The following is a 17,941-nucleotide window of genomic DNA, read 5'->3' as shown; positions in this document are numbered from 1 at the left end:
TGAGCCGAAATAAAGATTAAATAAATAAAATAAATAAAAACCAGGCACATGACATGAGGAATGAAGGCATAACTCTAAACAACTGAAAGATGCTGAATGTAGAGGCCAAATACAGTGTTGCTTTGTTTAATTGTGGGTCATGCTATAAGTGAAGGTTTGGAACATGGTTCCAAGAGGATGTTAAGGGCAAAACTCAGGGGCGCAATTACAAGCCCTGTGTGCCACCAGAAAACCACTTTTTGTGACTTTCCGGTGCCATACAGGACATAGCCATATCTACAAAGCGACGTTAATCCACCCTGCATGGCTTTTCATGCCTTTTAGATTTGGAGTGAGGTAGTGCAGCAGAAGTCACTGCCTTGCCTCACACTACAATAGGGAGGCATGACATGAGGTTTACGTTACGGTGGGTGTTCCTATGTAACACCCATGGCATTTGACACATTCCCAGATTTACAACAAGATGTAAACCTGGGAATGCATATAAAGCCTACGCCTCCTCATGGGGAGATAGGGGAGGCACAACAAGGAGAACTAACATTATATGTCCTCGTTTTTCCTCTTCTATGTGTGCTGCATTCAGCAGCACACATAGAAAGAGGAAATCACCCCCATTGATTGTTTTGTGCAGGATGATGTGTGCCTTCTTGTACAAAAGCAATCATCCCTGCAATGCAGACACCATTGCACCATGGAGCAAGGGTACCTGTGTTGGCACGTGGCGGACAATTGACAGTCAGCATGGGGAAAGAGGACAGGACTGCATCCTATCTGCTAGATACAGCACATTGCTGCCCTTTTCTTTTACTGTAGGGCAGCGCCGCAGGAAGGTTTGCGGTGCTGCCCTACAGCAAAATATTTTAAATGAGGCCTGCAGTGGTGAGGACTAGTATGGGCTAAGCTGAAGCTAGTCACTGGATAATATTGCAACCAATGGTATAAGCTATTTTGAAGCAGATCAAAATTGGCTCATGGTGAGGTACTTTATCAATACCTGTTGATAGCAGACCCTTGAGTCTTTCTCAAAGAATAGTGATACTAATTGTAAGCTTACTGGAAAGCATCTTCTTGTCCCTAATGACTGCCTTATGGTGAGCCCTGCCATTGCCAGCAAGGGCAAGACATCCTGCTGATGTTGACATAGTTGGTGTGTCTATTACATCATTTTTCAGTTTCATTTTTTGCTGATTTCCTAATTTGCTTAAATATCTGCAAATATCTATTGTGTTGCCATGATCGCACATTTTCCTAAGCAAGTACCACAAAACAAATGGTGAAATAAATCAGGTCATTATAAAACATAGTTAAAAATTGATATGTGTCTGTATTTCACTTTCATGATTATCAATACAAGCATGCCAAATTCAACATCTAATCAACTTATTGGTTATGGGTGGTAGTATTGTGTAAACAGAAGAAAGGGCTGCTGTGTTTTCTTTCCCTGTTCACATTGTGGACATTAGTGTTTTTAAACACCTCTGTTTTTCTTTAGACTTCAGGAAGAATACAGTAATTTGAATAAGTGGTTTGTAAGCCAGGAAAAGAAATTCCAAGACATTGAAAAAAGAAAGAAGAAATTCAAGTCTTTGCATGAGACAGTCACCAACCACAGGTAGCAATTGATAACCTGTATATGAGATGAATATAGCCAGGATTCTGTTCTGTATATTTCATTAACACTCTGGTATCTGTTTTGTTAATTGACAGGGAAACATTTGAATCCTTGGCTAAGCTGGCAAATTCTGTTCAGGCCTTGGGGTTTGCAGAAGAAGATGTTGTGATAAAAGCTAGCCAGCTGGTTAATAGATACCAAGGTCTGCTGATAGCACTGTGTGAGAGAGTTGGGGCCAAACCACCATACACAAAAGAAGAACAGAATCCAAAAGATCTAGCACAAAGTATTACTGTGTGGATAGCAGGAGTACGAGAATCCATTTCCAATCTGAGTTCACCGGAAGGAAGCAAATCCGAGCTGGAAACTAGGATTCAAGCACTCAAGGTAAGGGTAATAATTTGCATGTGAATATAAGTATAGTTAAAAATGGTTAACTTAATACCAAACAGGCGCTAGTGGATGGTGCACTTCACATTATCTCCTTGCATAGTGTCACACAAATAAATAATCATATAAGGAATGAAATTTGGCTGTGAACCATAACAGTAGGGAAAAAGATCCAATAAATCACCACAAAATACGGATATTCCCATTATAAGGGTTAGCAAGTTATTGGCTAAAAGGCATAATACAATGTGTTGGCTCAATAAACTGTGTATTTGTGGTATATATTTATATAATCATATTATTTTCTTTTTTTTAAAACATTTTTTATTCAGATTTTTACAACATATTATTTATAGCCCCTGGTTCCCACCTCCCCCCCCCTATCCCCCCATGAGGACAGGTATTTCTATTGTTACATACATAGGTATTTACAGTACACGAATACGAATTCCTTAAGGAGGGAATAAAGGAGAACAGAAGGAAAACATATTAGCATCAAAACTCAATATAATCTTAATCATACATTTCCTTCTGTGGTGATTTAATGAGGCACAATTTAGTATTATCAAAAAGGTTCGATTGCGTTATTTGGTGATTAAAGAATTTAGCATTTATCCAAGGCTTTTTCAATTCCTATATTCAGTGCGCCTGAATTCAATCTAGCAGAGGTGCCCAGATTTTCATGCCTCTCTTCCGAATATTACGCCCCTTTTGTTTATAAATGGCGACCTCGAGACTACATGTCGCGAGTAATCTAGCCTTCCATTGGGAAAAGGATGGTGGAGTGGGATCGAGCCAGGCTGATGCGACACACAGTTGAAAGATAGCCATTGCTGCGAAAATTAGCCCTTGAACCTGTCTAGGACGTTCTTTATTAGAGATGCCCAGCATAATCTCTTCAGTTGTTATGTTAATCCCAGCACGGGTAATGTCCGAAAGAAACCCAGATACTTCATTTATAACGTTTGTTAGGATATTACATGTGGCGAACATATGAACACTGTCTGCAGCGGGAAGCGCACATCGCGGGCAGGTGGTGCCCTTACCCGTCCCCCATTTAGCAATTTTATATGGTGTATAATATAACGAAAAATATGTTTTATAGAACTGTGCTTGTAGTTTTATGGACATTAAGTAAGTAAGTGACAAATCATATGCAATAAGGGGAATGCTGGGTGGAACTTCTAGTTTAATTTGCCATGCCGCCCCATATTTGTCTATATCATCTGGGAGTAAGGCGTTAAAACTTTCATAAATCTCACCAATTCTTGGGGGCGTGTTGTTGCGTATATTTTCTATGATTTGGCATATTTGAAACCTAATACGGCCACCCCCCTTTTTTAGTAGGAAGTCTCTCACTTGAAGATATTTAAAAAAATCCCTGTTGGGGATGTTATAGTCTTTTTTTAATTCATCAAATGATTTGATTCCCTGAGTAGAAAAAAAACAACCGAGTTGCTCTATCCCTAATGCACACCAGCTCCGTACATAGGAGTCATGAAATATTTCTGGGAGATCTGAATTCTGAAACACCGGTGTGTAATGTGAAAATCGGCCAAGACCAAGTAGTTTTTTAACCTTTCCCCAGACTTTGACAACATTGTCGATGGTTTTGAATGTCACCTTTTTAAGGTGATCATCGTTAACGTGCCGCCAACGACAGCCAGTGCTCCCGATCTCCAGGATGAGTTCTTGCGGTGTGGGAATACTCAGATCATCTGGGTTAGAGTTTAGTAATCTTATGCTGTAATTCATAACTGAAGCCCAGTAATAAAACATAAAGTTAGGTAGAGCCCACCCCCCACGCTCTCTAGGTAATGTAATCCATTTGTGTGCTCTCCGTGGCTTACTATAACCCCATAAAAACCGTGAAAACATTGAATCTATATTCCTAAATACATGTGGTGGGATTTCCAAGCAAATTGCCCTAAAAAAATACAAGAACTTAGGGAAAAAAACCATCTTCACTAAATTAGTTCTACCTCCAATAGATAGATGCAAGTTATCTAAACGTGATAATTCTCTCTTGGTGTGCAACATAAGTGGCTCCAGATTATTATTTACAATGTTCCCAACATCAGCACTAATGCTGACACCCAGGTATGTCGCTTTATCAGTTATTCTCGGGTCTCTCATCACAATCTTAGTATTAAGCACGAGCTGTGTCTTACTGGAGTTTAGCTTGTACCCCGAAACTCTGCCGAAGTTCTGTGCTTCGTTTTCAATGACATTCATAGCAATTGTAGGATCCCCTGTGACAATAGCGATATCGTCAGCGTACGCTAAGCATTTTGTTTCTAGACCACGCACACATATAAGGGTAATTAACACGTTTTTTTCGAGCCTGTGTATGAACCCATCAATATAAATGGCAAAAAGGAGGGGCGAGCAAGGGCACCCCTGCCGTGTCCCCCTGTTGATTTTAAAATTGTCGGATAACTCCCCATTGATCAGTACCCTGGCACTGGGATCAACATATAGCTGTTGGATCGCTGTAATATATTTATTACCTATGCCACAGTTTCGCATGGCGGCCCACAGGAACTTCCAGGAGACCCTATCAAACGCCTTCTCTGCGTCAAGCAGTATAAGCGCCATAGGGTCTCCTGTCGTTCCCGTGTAGTCAAAAAGGGATATAACTCTTTGCACATGGTCAGTCGTAGATCTACCTGGTATAAACCCATTTTGTCTTTCAGAGACTATATTATGAATCCGAGGTGCTAGCCGTGACGCTAATAATTTAGAATATACTTTGGAGTCCCCATTAATCAATGTAATTGGTCGGTACGACCCCATTTCCTGGATCTCTTTGTTTTTCTTGGGGAAAACTAATTTTTTAGCAAGTGACCAGGATTTCGGCGGATTCCCACCTTGAAAGATGTTTTGAAATAATTCAGTTATGATAGACTTGAGCTGTGGTATAAATTTAATATAGAATTCAGTCGGAATCCCATCCAGGCCTGCAGCTTTTCCAGTGGCTAGGGAGTTCGTAGATAGTAGGAATTCCTCCCAACATAGTGCGCTATCTGAGATCTCCTGATCTTCTAATCCCAAGCCCTCTGTAACTGATGGATCTATATAGCTCATGGGATCCTCGCATTCATTTTCATCCTCATAGTATAACTTCTGATAAAATACTTGGAAGGCTTTTCTAATAACTGCCGGATCTGCCTTCAAGCCAAGCGCAGGATCATTAATTGCTTTAATTAGAATACTGGATGTCTCTTCCCGGGTTCTAACCGCCAGATGATGACCCACTTTCTCGCTCAATTCATATATAGTCTCCCTACGGGTAGTTGCTCTCACAACTGCTTTCTCAATTAAAATTTCCAATATATAGTTTTTAGCAATTGCCACCTTGTTCACATCCCTGTCTGTCATCTCGCCATCCTGTACTGCCTTGATCAGACCTTCTTCCGCTCTCTGCAAATTTTGTTCCAAGGACATCATTTTTTGTCTTTCTATATTGTTACGTCGGAATGAAAATCGCATAGTTTCACCCCTGAGACATGCCTTCATAGTATCCCAAACATTTTCTATTGAGGTGGACCCCAGATTGTCCTCCAGAAAGGCCGGAATCCAGTTCCTCATATACATGCAATATTCCTCATTATTCAATAACGCTCTTTCGAACGTCCAACTAGTAGCTGTGGGTCTATCGGCCCCCACTGTGATGGTAAGTTCAAGTGGATTGTGATCCGAGAGAATTCGCGGGAGTTTTTTTATTTGGCAAATTGATTTTAAAGTACAGGACATAAGCATGTAGTCCAGTCTTAGATGCCTGGAGTGAGGGTAAGAATAATAAGTATATCCAGGATCTCCCGGGTATGTCTCTGACCACCCATCTATTAATCCATGAAGCACACACAAATCTTTCAGAGATTGATATACTTTTCGTTTCCTACCATGGTAACCAAAGCCTGGGTCAGATAGCCAATCGCCAGGTAAATGAATGTTAAGATTTCCACAGACAATAACAGGGAGGGGCCGATGTACCAGTTCGTTGGAGATCTTGTTCAACACTTCCTGATCATCACTAATATTGTCATAAACAGTGCATAATGTCAAATAGCTTTTCCCTTTATTATAGCAGCACTCAGTTATCACATATCGCCCAAATTTATCCGCGATTGAGAGTGAGAACTGGATCCCCCCTCCTTTTGCCAAGATGGCTACCCCTTTTGTACGTGACCCCTGGGATGTAGCAGAGATAAGTCTATATCCAAGTGTTTTCAATAGGTATTGCTGTGACCCCTCAATGTGAGTCTCCTGGAGACATATAATATCTGCGGCAGATAGCTTAAACCCCCCACTTTCTGCCTTTTCTTAATATCATTCAGGCCGCATATATTCAATGAAAGTATTTTTAATTTAGTCATCCATATCTTTCAGAGTTACCAGATATATCAAATGCGAGCCCGGAACCCAGCCTTTCCTCATTAGCCTCCATTCCCATCTCCCCCTGTATATATCTTGTGCCCCTTGTGAAAGTTCCGGTCCCTGTCCCCACCCTCCCCTCTCCCCCTAAAACCTCACTGGATCCCCATGCCCCAATCCCCACACCCCCCACCCCTCCACCATCTAGTGAGACTACCTGCATCGAGGGATTCGTTGGCAGCTAGTGTCTCCGCATCCTGACCCCTGTTACTATGGGAATTGGGGGAGGTTTGTTTTTTAGTCGTTACACTTTCTTAGATTCATTGTACACAAACATAACATCTGTCTATGTAACATAAGATACCCCCCTCCCTCCTACTTTCTCAAAATGTCTTATTCTTTATGCCGCGATTGCCATGTTGATAAATATTTTGCTACGACCTATTTTTGGGGATTTTTTCCACCTCCTTTTTTAGGTTTTTCTTCGCCGTCTCTGTTTTTTGTAATCTCTTCGAGATAAGTTTGCGCTTGAAGTTCGCTGGTGAAACTTCTGGTGACTCCGTTATATATAATTTTCAGTCTGACAGTATTCTGTAGAAATACAGTGGCTCCCAGCTGTTCAAAAGGAGCAAAGAGTTGCCGCATTCGCCATCTTCTTTCCACAGTCGCATGGGCAAAATCAGGTCTGCTAAAAAACGTATATCCTTTGTGTTCTCTTTTATGGGTTGGGCGTGCCAGGTCAAAAATGGCTTCACGTAGGAGAAAGTTGCCAAAATACACCAACATTGCTCTTAGGTATTTCTCTGATGAATGTGATCGTTTGTTGAGGGTTAGCGGAAAGCGATGGGCCCGTTGGATTTCTTTGTCCCAGTCCCAAGTGGTGAGCTCCAGAAAGGATTCTTTAAAGAGGGATATCGTATAGCCCCTGGAGTCATTCCCTTCTACTCCCTCCGGTATTCCCAAGAGGCGTAAGTTATTTCTCCGGGCCCTATTTTCTTGATCCTCCACTTTCATCATCAGGTCTCGCACAATTCCTTCATGTTCTTTTCCCTGTTTCTGGAGAACGGATACATCCTTTTCGAGGTTCTCTGTCCGTAACTCGACCGATGCCATTCTATCTGATATTTCTAGACAAGTTTGCCCCACCTTATTGATTGCTCCTTGAAGTTTCTTGTTATCAAGTTTAACGACTTCTTGGAATTTCATAATTGAATTAAATACATCACCCAGGGAAGGTTCAGTTTGGCCCCCCATCTCATGGGCTGTTTTATATTCAGTTATATTTGTATCTCTTAGCGAGTTGTATTTTGGATCGGACATTGATGTACCTTGTGTAGGTGGATTCCTATGGCGATGATCAATCCGATCGGTGTTACTTCCTTGATCAGTGGTATCTTCATCAATAAATTTATTATGTCTCCTTAGTCTTCTTTTCTTTTTATCTTGCCTTTTCTTTGCACTATTGTCTTTAGAAGAGTCATCCATCTTTTTGGAGTTGGGGTAGGAATTAGAGTCAGAAGTTTCTAAATTTTCAGATTGTATCTGTTCTTGGCTCAATCCGTGTGGGCTCAATCATATTATTTTCATTACAAATTTAATGTAGAGCTTATGTGCGAATTCTTTCAGTGTTTACATCCAAATCATTGTCAATTTGTATGCAACTCTCTACTTTTAGAACAAAACCTTGACACATTTCAGAACAGTCCCTTCTGCAGGAGGTATAAGATTAATCTGAACTAATATAAATATTCTATGCTTTCACGAAAATTGATCTAACCTAGGCATGAGCGGATTTTGCGGATTGGCAATCCGCGAATTTGCGGATTTGCGAACTCGCAATCCGCAAAATCCGCGAATTCCCGCGAATTTGCGGATTTTTTTTTTTTTTGTGTTCGCCCGTGTTTCTGCCAGTTCGCGAGGGTTTTTACAATTTCGCAATTTGCGAACTTACCTGTCGGGTCGCAAGTTTTGCGAACTTGTTGTTTCTACGTGTCCAACCTGTTTGGGACACTCTTCTTCATCACTGCCACTCTCTGTCACCACTGCCACTCTCTGACTACTCATGCCACCCTCTGGCCCACCCATGCCACCCTCTGTTTCATCACCACACCCTCTGGTTGTCCAGTGTACATTATTTTCGGCAAAGCAAAGCACACCTTCCCTGCCTCAAGTGACCTGAATTAATTTGGGGCTGATTAATGTGTCACAGAATATTTTTTTAGCTGGCACCTGCTTCCTTAGTGCGCCCTGATTAGTGATCTTTTGCACTTGCTAAGTGCTTTCATTGTTGCAAAATTAGTTACAACACCTGCCCTGCCCCAACTGACAATAATGAATTAGGGGCTGATTAATGGATTTTAACTTCCAGCCTGGCTCCTGCTTGTCTCCCTTAGCTGTAATTCATGACCTTTGTGGCATATGTGTAACTATTCTGAGGTTCAGAGCAGGGTCACATAATAGTTTCAACTGGCAACTGAACTCTGGAGGGGCCCCTCAGGAAGCACTACAGGAAATGGCTACTAATGATGTGCCTGAACTTTTGAACCTGGTAAGTAGTTACTTTCAGTTTTGCTTAGATCGTATTTCTGCAATTTCGCACTTATTCGCGGGGCGCGAACTCACGCGAACAGTGCGAGCAGTGCGAGCAAAATCCGCTGCTCGCGGATTTGCGGATTTTGCAGGAAATTCGCAAATCTCGCGGATTGCGGATTTCCCGAAAATCCGCAAAATCCGCGAGCGGAACGGATTTTCCGCCCATGCCTAATCTAACCACATTTATCCATACAGGTATGTAGACCAGTGTAACTCAACCCTTACCTGAGTAGTATCTCTCATCTCTCTCCATCACATTCCAGCCACAGAAAAACATCCTCACTGAAAAGGAAAGTTTTCTCTTAAAATGGATGTCATGCTTTTACTATGTCAGTATACTTTCTAATAATCAACAAACCAGATCTACAAACTATCTGCATCTAATTTGGAGTGTTGTCTCCATTATAACTTGCAAAAGGGAAACTATATAAAGCTTGAGAAATGTTGTTAATCGTTCAAGTCTAATGACCATTTACTTGTAATTGTTGATTCACCAACATTCCCAATACAACAGCTTGCATGCTAATTCAGCCCCTTATTGTTCACCTTGATTAACATATCACACCTTGGATTCAAATCTTTATAATCTTATGACTAGCTTCAGGAAATGTCTTGATAAACCTGTTGTAGGTCCTTCAACTGAATGTTGCTTTGGTGGTCAATTATCCTAATTTTTAGCATTCTTCTGGTTTGATCCACATAACATAGGCCACAGAGGACCTTTAAGTAATAGCGTTTTGTGAATTTACCCAAAGAATTTAACTGATTATCCTTGCTGGTTCTTGGATGGTGAATATGCACCCTTTCACGATATGATAACAGATAGATCAGTAAAGTCAAGGATACATTCTCATAGTATGTTTCTGGAATGTGAATTGAGTGTTTTGTAGATGTTTCAAACCTGCCAGCATCAATAGATTTCTTAAATTGCATTTCCTGTTAAATGCTATGATTTGTTTCTCCATGCATAACTGACTCAAAGCTGAATACTGACTGAATATTTCCAAGTGTTTTGAAACAATCTTTGTGATTTGGTAAATTTGACAACTTTATGGTAATATAAGTTTCATCCTACTTCAAGAGATTTCATGATGTGGTGCGCTCATTAAGTCTATACTCTTCTATATATTTTAGATTTATTTCAAATCTTATGGTGAGTAATGTCTATCCGCATTTTAGTGCATATTAAACCAGTGCTTGTTAGCTTGGCACAAAGCAGTCAGATGTCAAAGGTAATGTGGAAAGCATTTATGTAGTACTCTCAGACAGTAAAAAAGTGAAAACACAGCACAAGAAGAATACCAATTAGAAAAGGCTGAACATATTTTAATAAATACAATGATACAAAAATAACAAAAATCCAAACAGTAGAACTGGAGATATAGATTTTCAAAGTTTATAGTGAAAAATAGTGCTGTAAAGAGCAAAGCGCCATCTGGCTCAAATTCAAAAACTTAAGCAATGGAATGCATGTTGGATTCTGGGAAGTAACATTGTAGACTTTGTTTCCAGGGTGCTCACATTTCCGAAGTCACTCTGCCCTTGTGTAAATTATGCAATGGGTTGGCTCAATGAACCACGTATTTATGGCACACCTTTATGGGATGCTATCCTTTTTATTACAAGTTATCACAAATTTAAAAAAAAAGGCAAAACTGTGGAACCTTTTGAAAAAATACCTTATACCTTGAAGAGAAGATAGTTTTTAATAATTGAGAATGATGTAAACTTCAAAAACTGAAACCCACTGATAAGAATGGTTCAATGGTTAATATGTATAGCTAATGGTACAAATCAAGATTTTAACACAACACCGGTAATAACTGACGGTCACGCTGTTGACAAAGAGTTATCATGAAAACAGTGTGGACTAAAAACTGTAGAAACAGTGCAGTTCAAAAATATAAGCACCATTCTAATATCACCAGGTATATGTATTGAATAAATGTGAATTTATTGGAAATGTATTATTCCGTGTTTAAACAGATACTTACATCTGTAAAAAGTTTGAATTATCAGATGTGATGATACACCCCTTGGTGACAATTAATCATCTGTTTATGGAGATGAAAGTGTTAAAATGTATTGTAAAGAAAAGTTGATGTCCAGGTAGAAGCGCAGGTTAGGGGTGCATGACAAGATGTTAGGAGAAGGAAGGCTTTAATGTTCTTCCCCAAAAGCAAGCATTGATGAGGCAGCTATGTTGAAAGGGTATCTCAACAGGGGTTGGAGGTGGTCTCTCCTTTTTTCTCTGTACTTGTTTCATGACAAGGGTGAGGGGGGCTGATGTTTGGTCTGGAATGTGAAGTTTTCAGCTCAGTTGTCCAGTTTACCTTTAATAAATACGTTTGATTGGTTTTAACATAAGGCAAACCTGGAAGGGGTAGACAGCTTCTGGAAAATAGAGGTAATATGGCCATATTTCAAAAGACTTCCTCCAGAGGAGCAAGGGAAGGCTCTGGGAAGCCAGCGAGCAGGGAGTGGTTTGCATGAAAGTGTGAAAGGATGAGCTTTTACAGTAGAGCAGAATAAGTGGGTCAGTAGCAACTGATTGAGCAAGAATATGAGGATCAGCTGATCCAAAGCCATCAGATATATTCTTGATAGTTTCTTGAAGTAATGTTTGAATGAAAGGCAGGGGTTAATGTTAAGGCCAGGAGCTTGCCATTTGCTGAAAGGGCTCAGAAGAGCCATTGTGGATGCAGGTGCTTCAATCAGTCTTCTATCCGAGAATGGAGCTTGCTGATACTGGGTAAAATTAGCCCCACTTTAGTTGCAATGGGCTTGAGATATACAGTATACATTGATGAACTGGTAATCTCAAATAGTTTTTTGGTCAGTGTATCAGTGCCAGGAGCACCTTAATGTATAATTGTGTGTTGTTAGCGCCCACATAGCCATAACTGTAGGGTGGTCACCTCACGACAGGTTATCATGGACACTGTTTCCAGTCCTGGGTTTGTCTTCTGACAGCTGATAGCTTTCTATGTGTTGCCTTCTTGAATTGTGTCCTTTGAACAAATGAGGCAATCTCACCTGATAGCAGAGATTTGTAGAAAAATAGTTTACGACACTAAACATTGTCTGTGTTGACATTTATAAGGGTGGGTGTGCTACATGATGCAATGCTAGGCTAACTATGGGATCATTTATAGACTACAGACCAGATGTACGACCCTTCCATTTTGTGAGTCGCAAATTGCATTGTTTTGCGACTTGCAATTTGCAACTCACAAAATGGAATGCACAACAGTCTCTTAGACACTGTTTGCGATTCCCATTAGGGTTGCAAACGACCTGCCTCATTAATATTCATGAGGCAGGTTGCAATTTGCAACCCAATTAGGAATGGACAGCACTCACAGGGATGGTGGCCTGCTGGGGTCAGCAGACCACCATGTCTGTGACTGCTTTTTAAATAAAGCAGTTTTTTAATGCAGCCTGTTTCCCTCAAAGGAAAACAGGATGCATTTAAAGAAGACAAATGAAATGTTCATGTTCAATTTTTTGAGTAGGCAGTGGTCCGTGGGACCACTGTCTGCTCAGGAAAAATATTTTCGCTGCAAGTCACAAAGGTGAAGGGGTCCCTTAGGTACTCCTTCTCATTTGCGAGTGGCTTACAACTTTTTGAAATAGGTGGTAATCTGCAAGTGTTTTACAACTGCAACTGCAGTCTCAAAAATAATTGTACATAGAAGTGTAACTCACTATTAGGAAGGGAAGACCCTTTCTAATAGTGAGTCATGAACGCCATTTTTTTAATAGGTTACTGACTCGCAAAATAGGGTTTGTACATTGCACAGACCTATTTACAGATCGTAAATGGCACGATGTCTCGTTTGCGACCGCAAATCACGGTCATGCATCTGGCCCTAAAATCATTGGTGCAAGGGTGCCACCTCAAGGAACCCCTATGTAGTACATCATTCCCAGGCCTTTAGCAGTATCAAGTAAGGGAAATATTAGTAATGAGTAGTGACATGACTGATGATCTTTAATCAGGCTCCATATGGACCGGGATGCCCGCCACCCCTTCCACCACCAATCCCAATGGTAGGAGACAGACACAGTTTGAACTTTTGGAAGGCAGGGGGGCCTCACGACCCCCCCCGGCTGTATTTATTAAAATATAAAACAAAATGTAAAACTTTACGACAGTTAGTTACCTACTAGGGGGAAAAAACCTATGCTTAATCTTAAATTACAGCTAGGTATATCTACTGAACTATAAACATTGCTACAAAGGAAAAAAGGTCCTGTAGCAGAGAACGTTCTTTATTGCATACATTCCATTACATTTCTACAAGGAAAAAAGGCCTATAAGCAAGTATTCAGTTGCATGCATACTCTTGGCATCGACTTAAGATGAGAGCAACGATTCCAAAAAGACGTTTATAAATTACAATCAAATTGCGACTTAGGACTTTGTTTACTCCCAAACTTTCGCAACAGGGGCTGGTGGGTGGGTCAAAACTGCAGCTTGTTCCCTTGAGGGCTCACGAGCGACGAGTGGTGCAGCCTTCAGAGCGCAGGAACAAGAGGACGCTTCCTGGATTCCCGCGCCTTTTATCCAGCAGCGGGAAGGCGGGGGCAGCGACCCCATCCCGCCCAGAGGTGCACGGACTTCCGGGCGGGTGTTTAGGACAACCTTTTAGGCGGCGGGGGCGTGCTCTAACCACGCCGCTATGGGCATACCGCCCAGGACACGCCCCCGCCCGCAAAGTTTTCCCGGGGGATCGGGGCACCCAGCCATACGTTCGGGGTGACCGAGTGGTCTCCCCTTTCCATATGGACCGGGATGCCCGCCACCCCTTCCACCACCAATCCCATCGGTAGGAAACAGACACAGTTTGAACTTTTGGAAGGCAGGGGGGCCTCACGACCCCCCGGCCGTATTTATTAAAATATGAAACAAAATTTAAAACTTTAAATTAAAACGTTTCATGTATCATGTACAAATTCAACTTTCATTACATTTGATGAAGACAGGTATTCAGGCTAACCTTAACAAATCTCTACTACAAAGATTTCCTAACCGAGTCTAACATCATGACATAATGCATTGCATACGAATTTGTACATCCTATCGTTAGGGGCCAACGGCAAGGTCTTAACCGGTGTCAGGTCCCTATCACCAAATTTCCGCCCTCATGTGTGAGTGGCGCATGCTCAGAGGACTTTAACCTCGTAGCCAACTGTAACTTCCCTTGTCGTGGGGGCTCCCTTTCACTCGGCGCCATCTTAAGGTCATCCGAGTTCCCGTGGGGGGTATCCGTAAGAAGGACAGCGCGGACTCCCCCCCTTTCCTCGCACTCTCTTCCGCCGGAGCGGATATCCGGCCCCCGGGAAATTCATGGGAGGGGCATATAGCCGTCTCCCCCTGGGAGGGGCCTATGGCCGTCTCCCCCTGGGCGATCCCATCCGTAATGGGTGCCGCCCCCCTGTGGGAGGGGCCAATGGCCACCTTCCCCCGGGTGCTCCCATCCATAATGGGTGGCGCCCCCCCGGGGACCTTGAAATCACTGCTCACCGATCATGACCTTACCGCCACAGGCCAGATAGTTGACCGACTATCTGGCCCCCCACATCTCCTATAGGTCATGTCTCCTCAATCCCACTAGCCAAGCTATCATGTCTCCTATCAATAAGTCATTCCCCACCCTGGACAGGTGTACCCCATCATCAGAATAACAGCGATCCCCCCAGATGCACCCATGAGGTATGCTTTGAAGATGAGCAGAACGAAACAATTTCTCCATTTTATTGATGACCCTCTTTACCGAATGGTTCAATGCAGTTGAGGACAATCCACCCCTCCATACCTTCCTAGGAATCATGTGTGAACAAGCTATTGTACACCCCGGGAGCGTCTTTGCTAACCAACTAACTGCAGAAAGTATGTGCTCGATTAAAGCTCGTCTGCTCAACCTTACCAAGTCATTGCCCCCAATGTGCACTATGACTACAGATTGCGGTGACCTGTGCAGCCCTAACAATTCTTCCACAAAACTTTGCAGACGGTCAATACACAGGCCGCCCTTCCCATAGAAGGACACCCTGAAACCATATTCCTCAGATGTGTGGATCGCATCACCTGCCTTGAATATGTCCACAGCACACCTCACGTATGAGTGGCCCACGACCCAGACCACTCGTCTTCCATTCCTTGTTCCTGAAGTGGTGGTTAGCTAATACTGAGCCGGTCCCAATTTCCGCACCTGCGTCACAGGCCAGTGAAACTGTAATCCAAACAAAAGACAACAAGTGTGAGTGCACTTCTTCAGTAACTTACAACATGTGCAACCGCACGTAACGTTTGAAACAATTCGAAGACCAGCGGCCTAATTGTTTAACATTGTCTGCCTGCAGACCCCTCGCGTTGCTTCTGTAGCGGCCCCTATCCTGAATGAATGAGTCCCAGAATCACTCGGGTTCAAGCCTGCAGCTGCAATCGTGATTGCCAGCACCCTCTGGAACTGAAACTTTGTTAACGGGGTGCCGTCAGCATATCGCAGTAAGGCCCCCCCTGCCCCCCACGTTGCCAACCTTTGTTTTAGGTAGGCCTCAACATGCCTCACTGGACAACAGGGACTACCTGGAGCGCGCTGCAGCACAATGCTACTCCCCTGGGCCTCCTGGTCTGTCTTTGACCTGGCTATCGTGATCAGCAGGGAATCCCCCCTTACTTGCATGTGGTCCCTGTGCAGACCCACTTCAGTATCCCTTTTGTTGGCAGCCACTAGTTCGCTTACCCGCAGGGCCCCATAGAACGCCAACGCAAATGCTGCCCGGAATAGGACGACCTCGCTAGGTGAGGAGCATGTTTCCTCCAGTTTAGCCAACAAGGAGGTCAATCTGTCAAATCCTATCGGGTGCCTAGTATCCTTTTTGCGACCCGCCAGGCGCCGCCAGCTGCGCAGCGCCTTTCTGACCATAAAGGAATCCGTCGGGTCCCCGATCCCTTGGAGCTGAACCATGAACAATATGGCGGCCTTATACCGACTGGCGGTTGCCACCGACCGGCCCTCCTCATGAAGTGTCACTAAAAATTGGGTAAAGGACCTCTCCTGACCCCATCTATGCTCCCATACAGGGCCCAAAAAGGCACAGTACGAGCGGAACGCCCCTTCAGAAGCTTTCCTTGTCCTGGGCACTAAACTGGCTGCCACGAGGTTTTGTAGTCCGGGGCGCCGATTTGCCATAATGCTTCGGGAAATGGCGCTGCCACTAGCTCCGCTGAGGGTAAACAATCCCTGAAAGCCTGCATTTTGAAACGAGAGAGCACATCAGCTGCATTATTCAGTACTCCCGGCACATGTTTTGCCCTGAATTGTACATTTAATCTCAAGCATTTCAACACAATTTCTTTCAACAATCGCAATATCCACTTGCAGCGTGCTGCCTGCTGATTAATGCACTCAACCACCGTCATGTTATCAGACCAAAATACCACGGAGCGGTTTCGGAACTCTTCTGGCCAGGCCGACAGCGCTACCCAGATGGGGAATAGCTCTAGAAAACCAATGTTGCTCGTCAGGCCACTTGTTTCCCACCATGCTGGCCATTTCTGGGCCGACCAACGGTTACCAAGGATCGCGCCAAACCCCACACTGCCCGCAGAGTCGGTCCATAAACCTAATTCTGCTGACGAGGCCGGGGCTCCTCCACGGAGTCTAGTTTGATACCCAGAAACTCCAGGCAGGTCGTTGGACCCACCGTCTTAACTGGCGCCAACGGTACCCCGAAACCCCGCATGAGCACGCAGAAATCCTGCAATGCCCGTGCACAGTCCCGAGAGCCCGCTGGGCCGAGAAACAGGAAATCATCGAGATAATGCATCACATGTTGGTGCCCTGAGGCCTTCGAGAATACCCACTCCAAAAATGAGCTAAACATTTCAAAATAGGCACATGAAATGGAACAACCCATCGGCATGCACATATCCATGTAGTACTTCCCCTGAAATGCAAAACCCAACAAGTGCTGATCCTGGGGTTGCACCGGAAGCAGCCTAAATGCGGATTCAATATCCGATTTTGCTAGCAATGCACCGGGGCCTAGGCGATTCAACATTACCACTGCGTCATCGAATGATGCATACCTCACACTGCAAATGTCTGCATCGATCGCCTCATTAACGGAAGCCCCCCTTGGTGCAGATAAATTATGAATGAGCCTGAATTCTCCCGGCTCCTTCTTGGGAACTACCCCTAATGGGGAACACATAAAATTGGCCGTTGGTGGTTCACCGAATGGTCCTGCAACCCGTCCCAAGCGAACCTCTTTTGCGATTTTGGCGGCCACTGCGGGGTTGTGCTTAACAGACAGTTGGTTTTTGCATGAGGGGGCCCCCGAAAATTACCCGCCGGGATCCTGAAGCCATACGAGAAGCCATCTCGCAGGATCCCAGCGGACACATGATCAGGGTATTTGTTCAGCCAGGAGTCAAAGCCAGAATATCCACGGGCGATTGTTTGGACCTCCGAGGCACTGTGTCAATCCTGCTTGGTACCCCCTTTTCCTCCAGTATTATTGCCTCTGGATCGGCAGCTCGTTTCGGGGTGGGAGATGTTACCACAACCTGCGCAGGCGTGCCTGAACCTGCATGTTCCCTGCGGCCTGCTACACGTTCCTTTGTTAAAACCCCAACATACTCCTCGCTTATTCCCATTCCCGCCCGATCTAGACGGAGTATCTCCCCCGTAGGTTGGCCGAAAGGGCTGTGGATGTTTCTGCTGAAAGGCCCTGGAGCCGTTTGCACTCGACCCTGATCCACCCGCCGCGCCCGGCAGGAACTGCGCATGCCAAGATACAGTATCCAAACAATCCCAAGTCAGTGTTTCATTAAACTCTTTTGCTTTTCTAAATGCCACATCATACCCTTTCCATTCATCTCCTCCATACTTCTCATGGAAGCCCGTGATCCTGCTCTGGTAGCAAGCAAGGTCTCCCAACAGTTCTGGTGTTCGT

At 43.8% G+C, this 17,941-nt stretch overlaps 1 protein-coding gene across 1 annotated transcript in view; it reads left to right on the top strand.

Annotated features, from left to right (window-relative positions):
- SYNE2 (spectrin repeat containing nuclear envelope protein 2) overlaps positions 1-17,941 on the top strand; it is a 1,750,628-nt gene that overhangs the window by 486,251 nt on the left and 1,246,436 nt on the right. The window contains exons 40-41 of the mRNA XM_086937933.1: positions 1,493-1,612; positions 1,708-1,999. Of these exons, the coding sequence (XP_086794059.1) occupies positions 1,493-1,612; positions 1,708-1,999 (412 nt within the window). The remainder of the gene's footprint in view (positions 1-1,492; positions 1,613-1,707; positions 2,000-17,941) is intronic.

This window comes from Lissotriton vulgaris, chromosome 9 (assembly GCF_964263255.1).
Source record: "Lissotriton vulgaris chromosome 9, aLisVul1.2, whole genome shotgun sequence".
NCBI classification, from domain to species: Eukaryota; Metazoa; Chordata; class Amphibia; order Caudata; family Salamandridae; genus Lissotriton; species Lissotriton vulgaris.
This window is presented reverse-complemented; position numbering and strand designations above follow the sequence as displayed.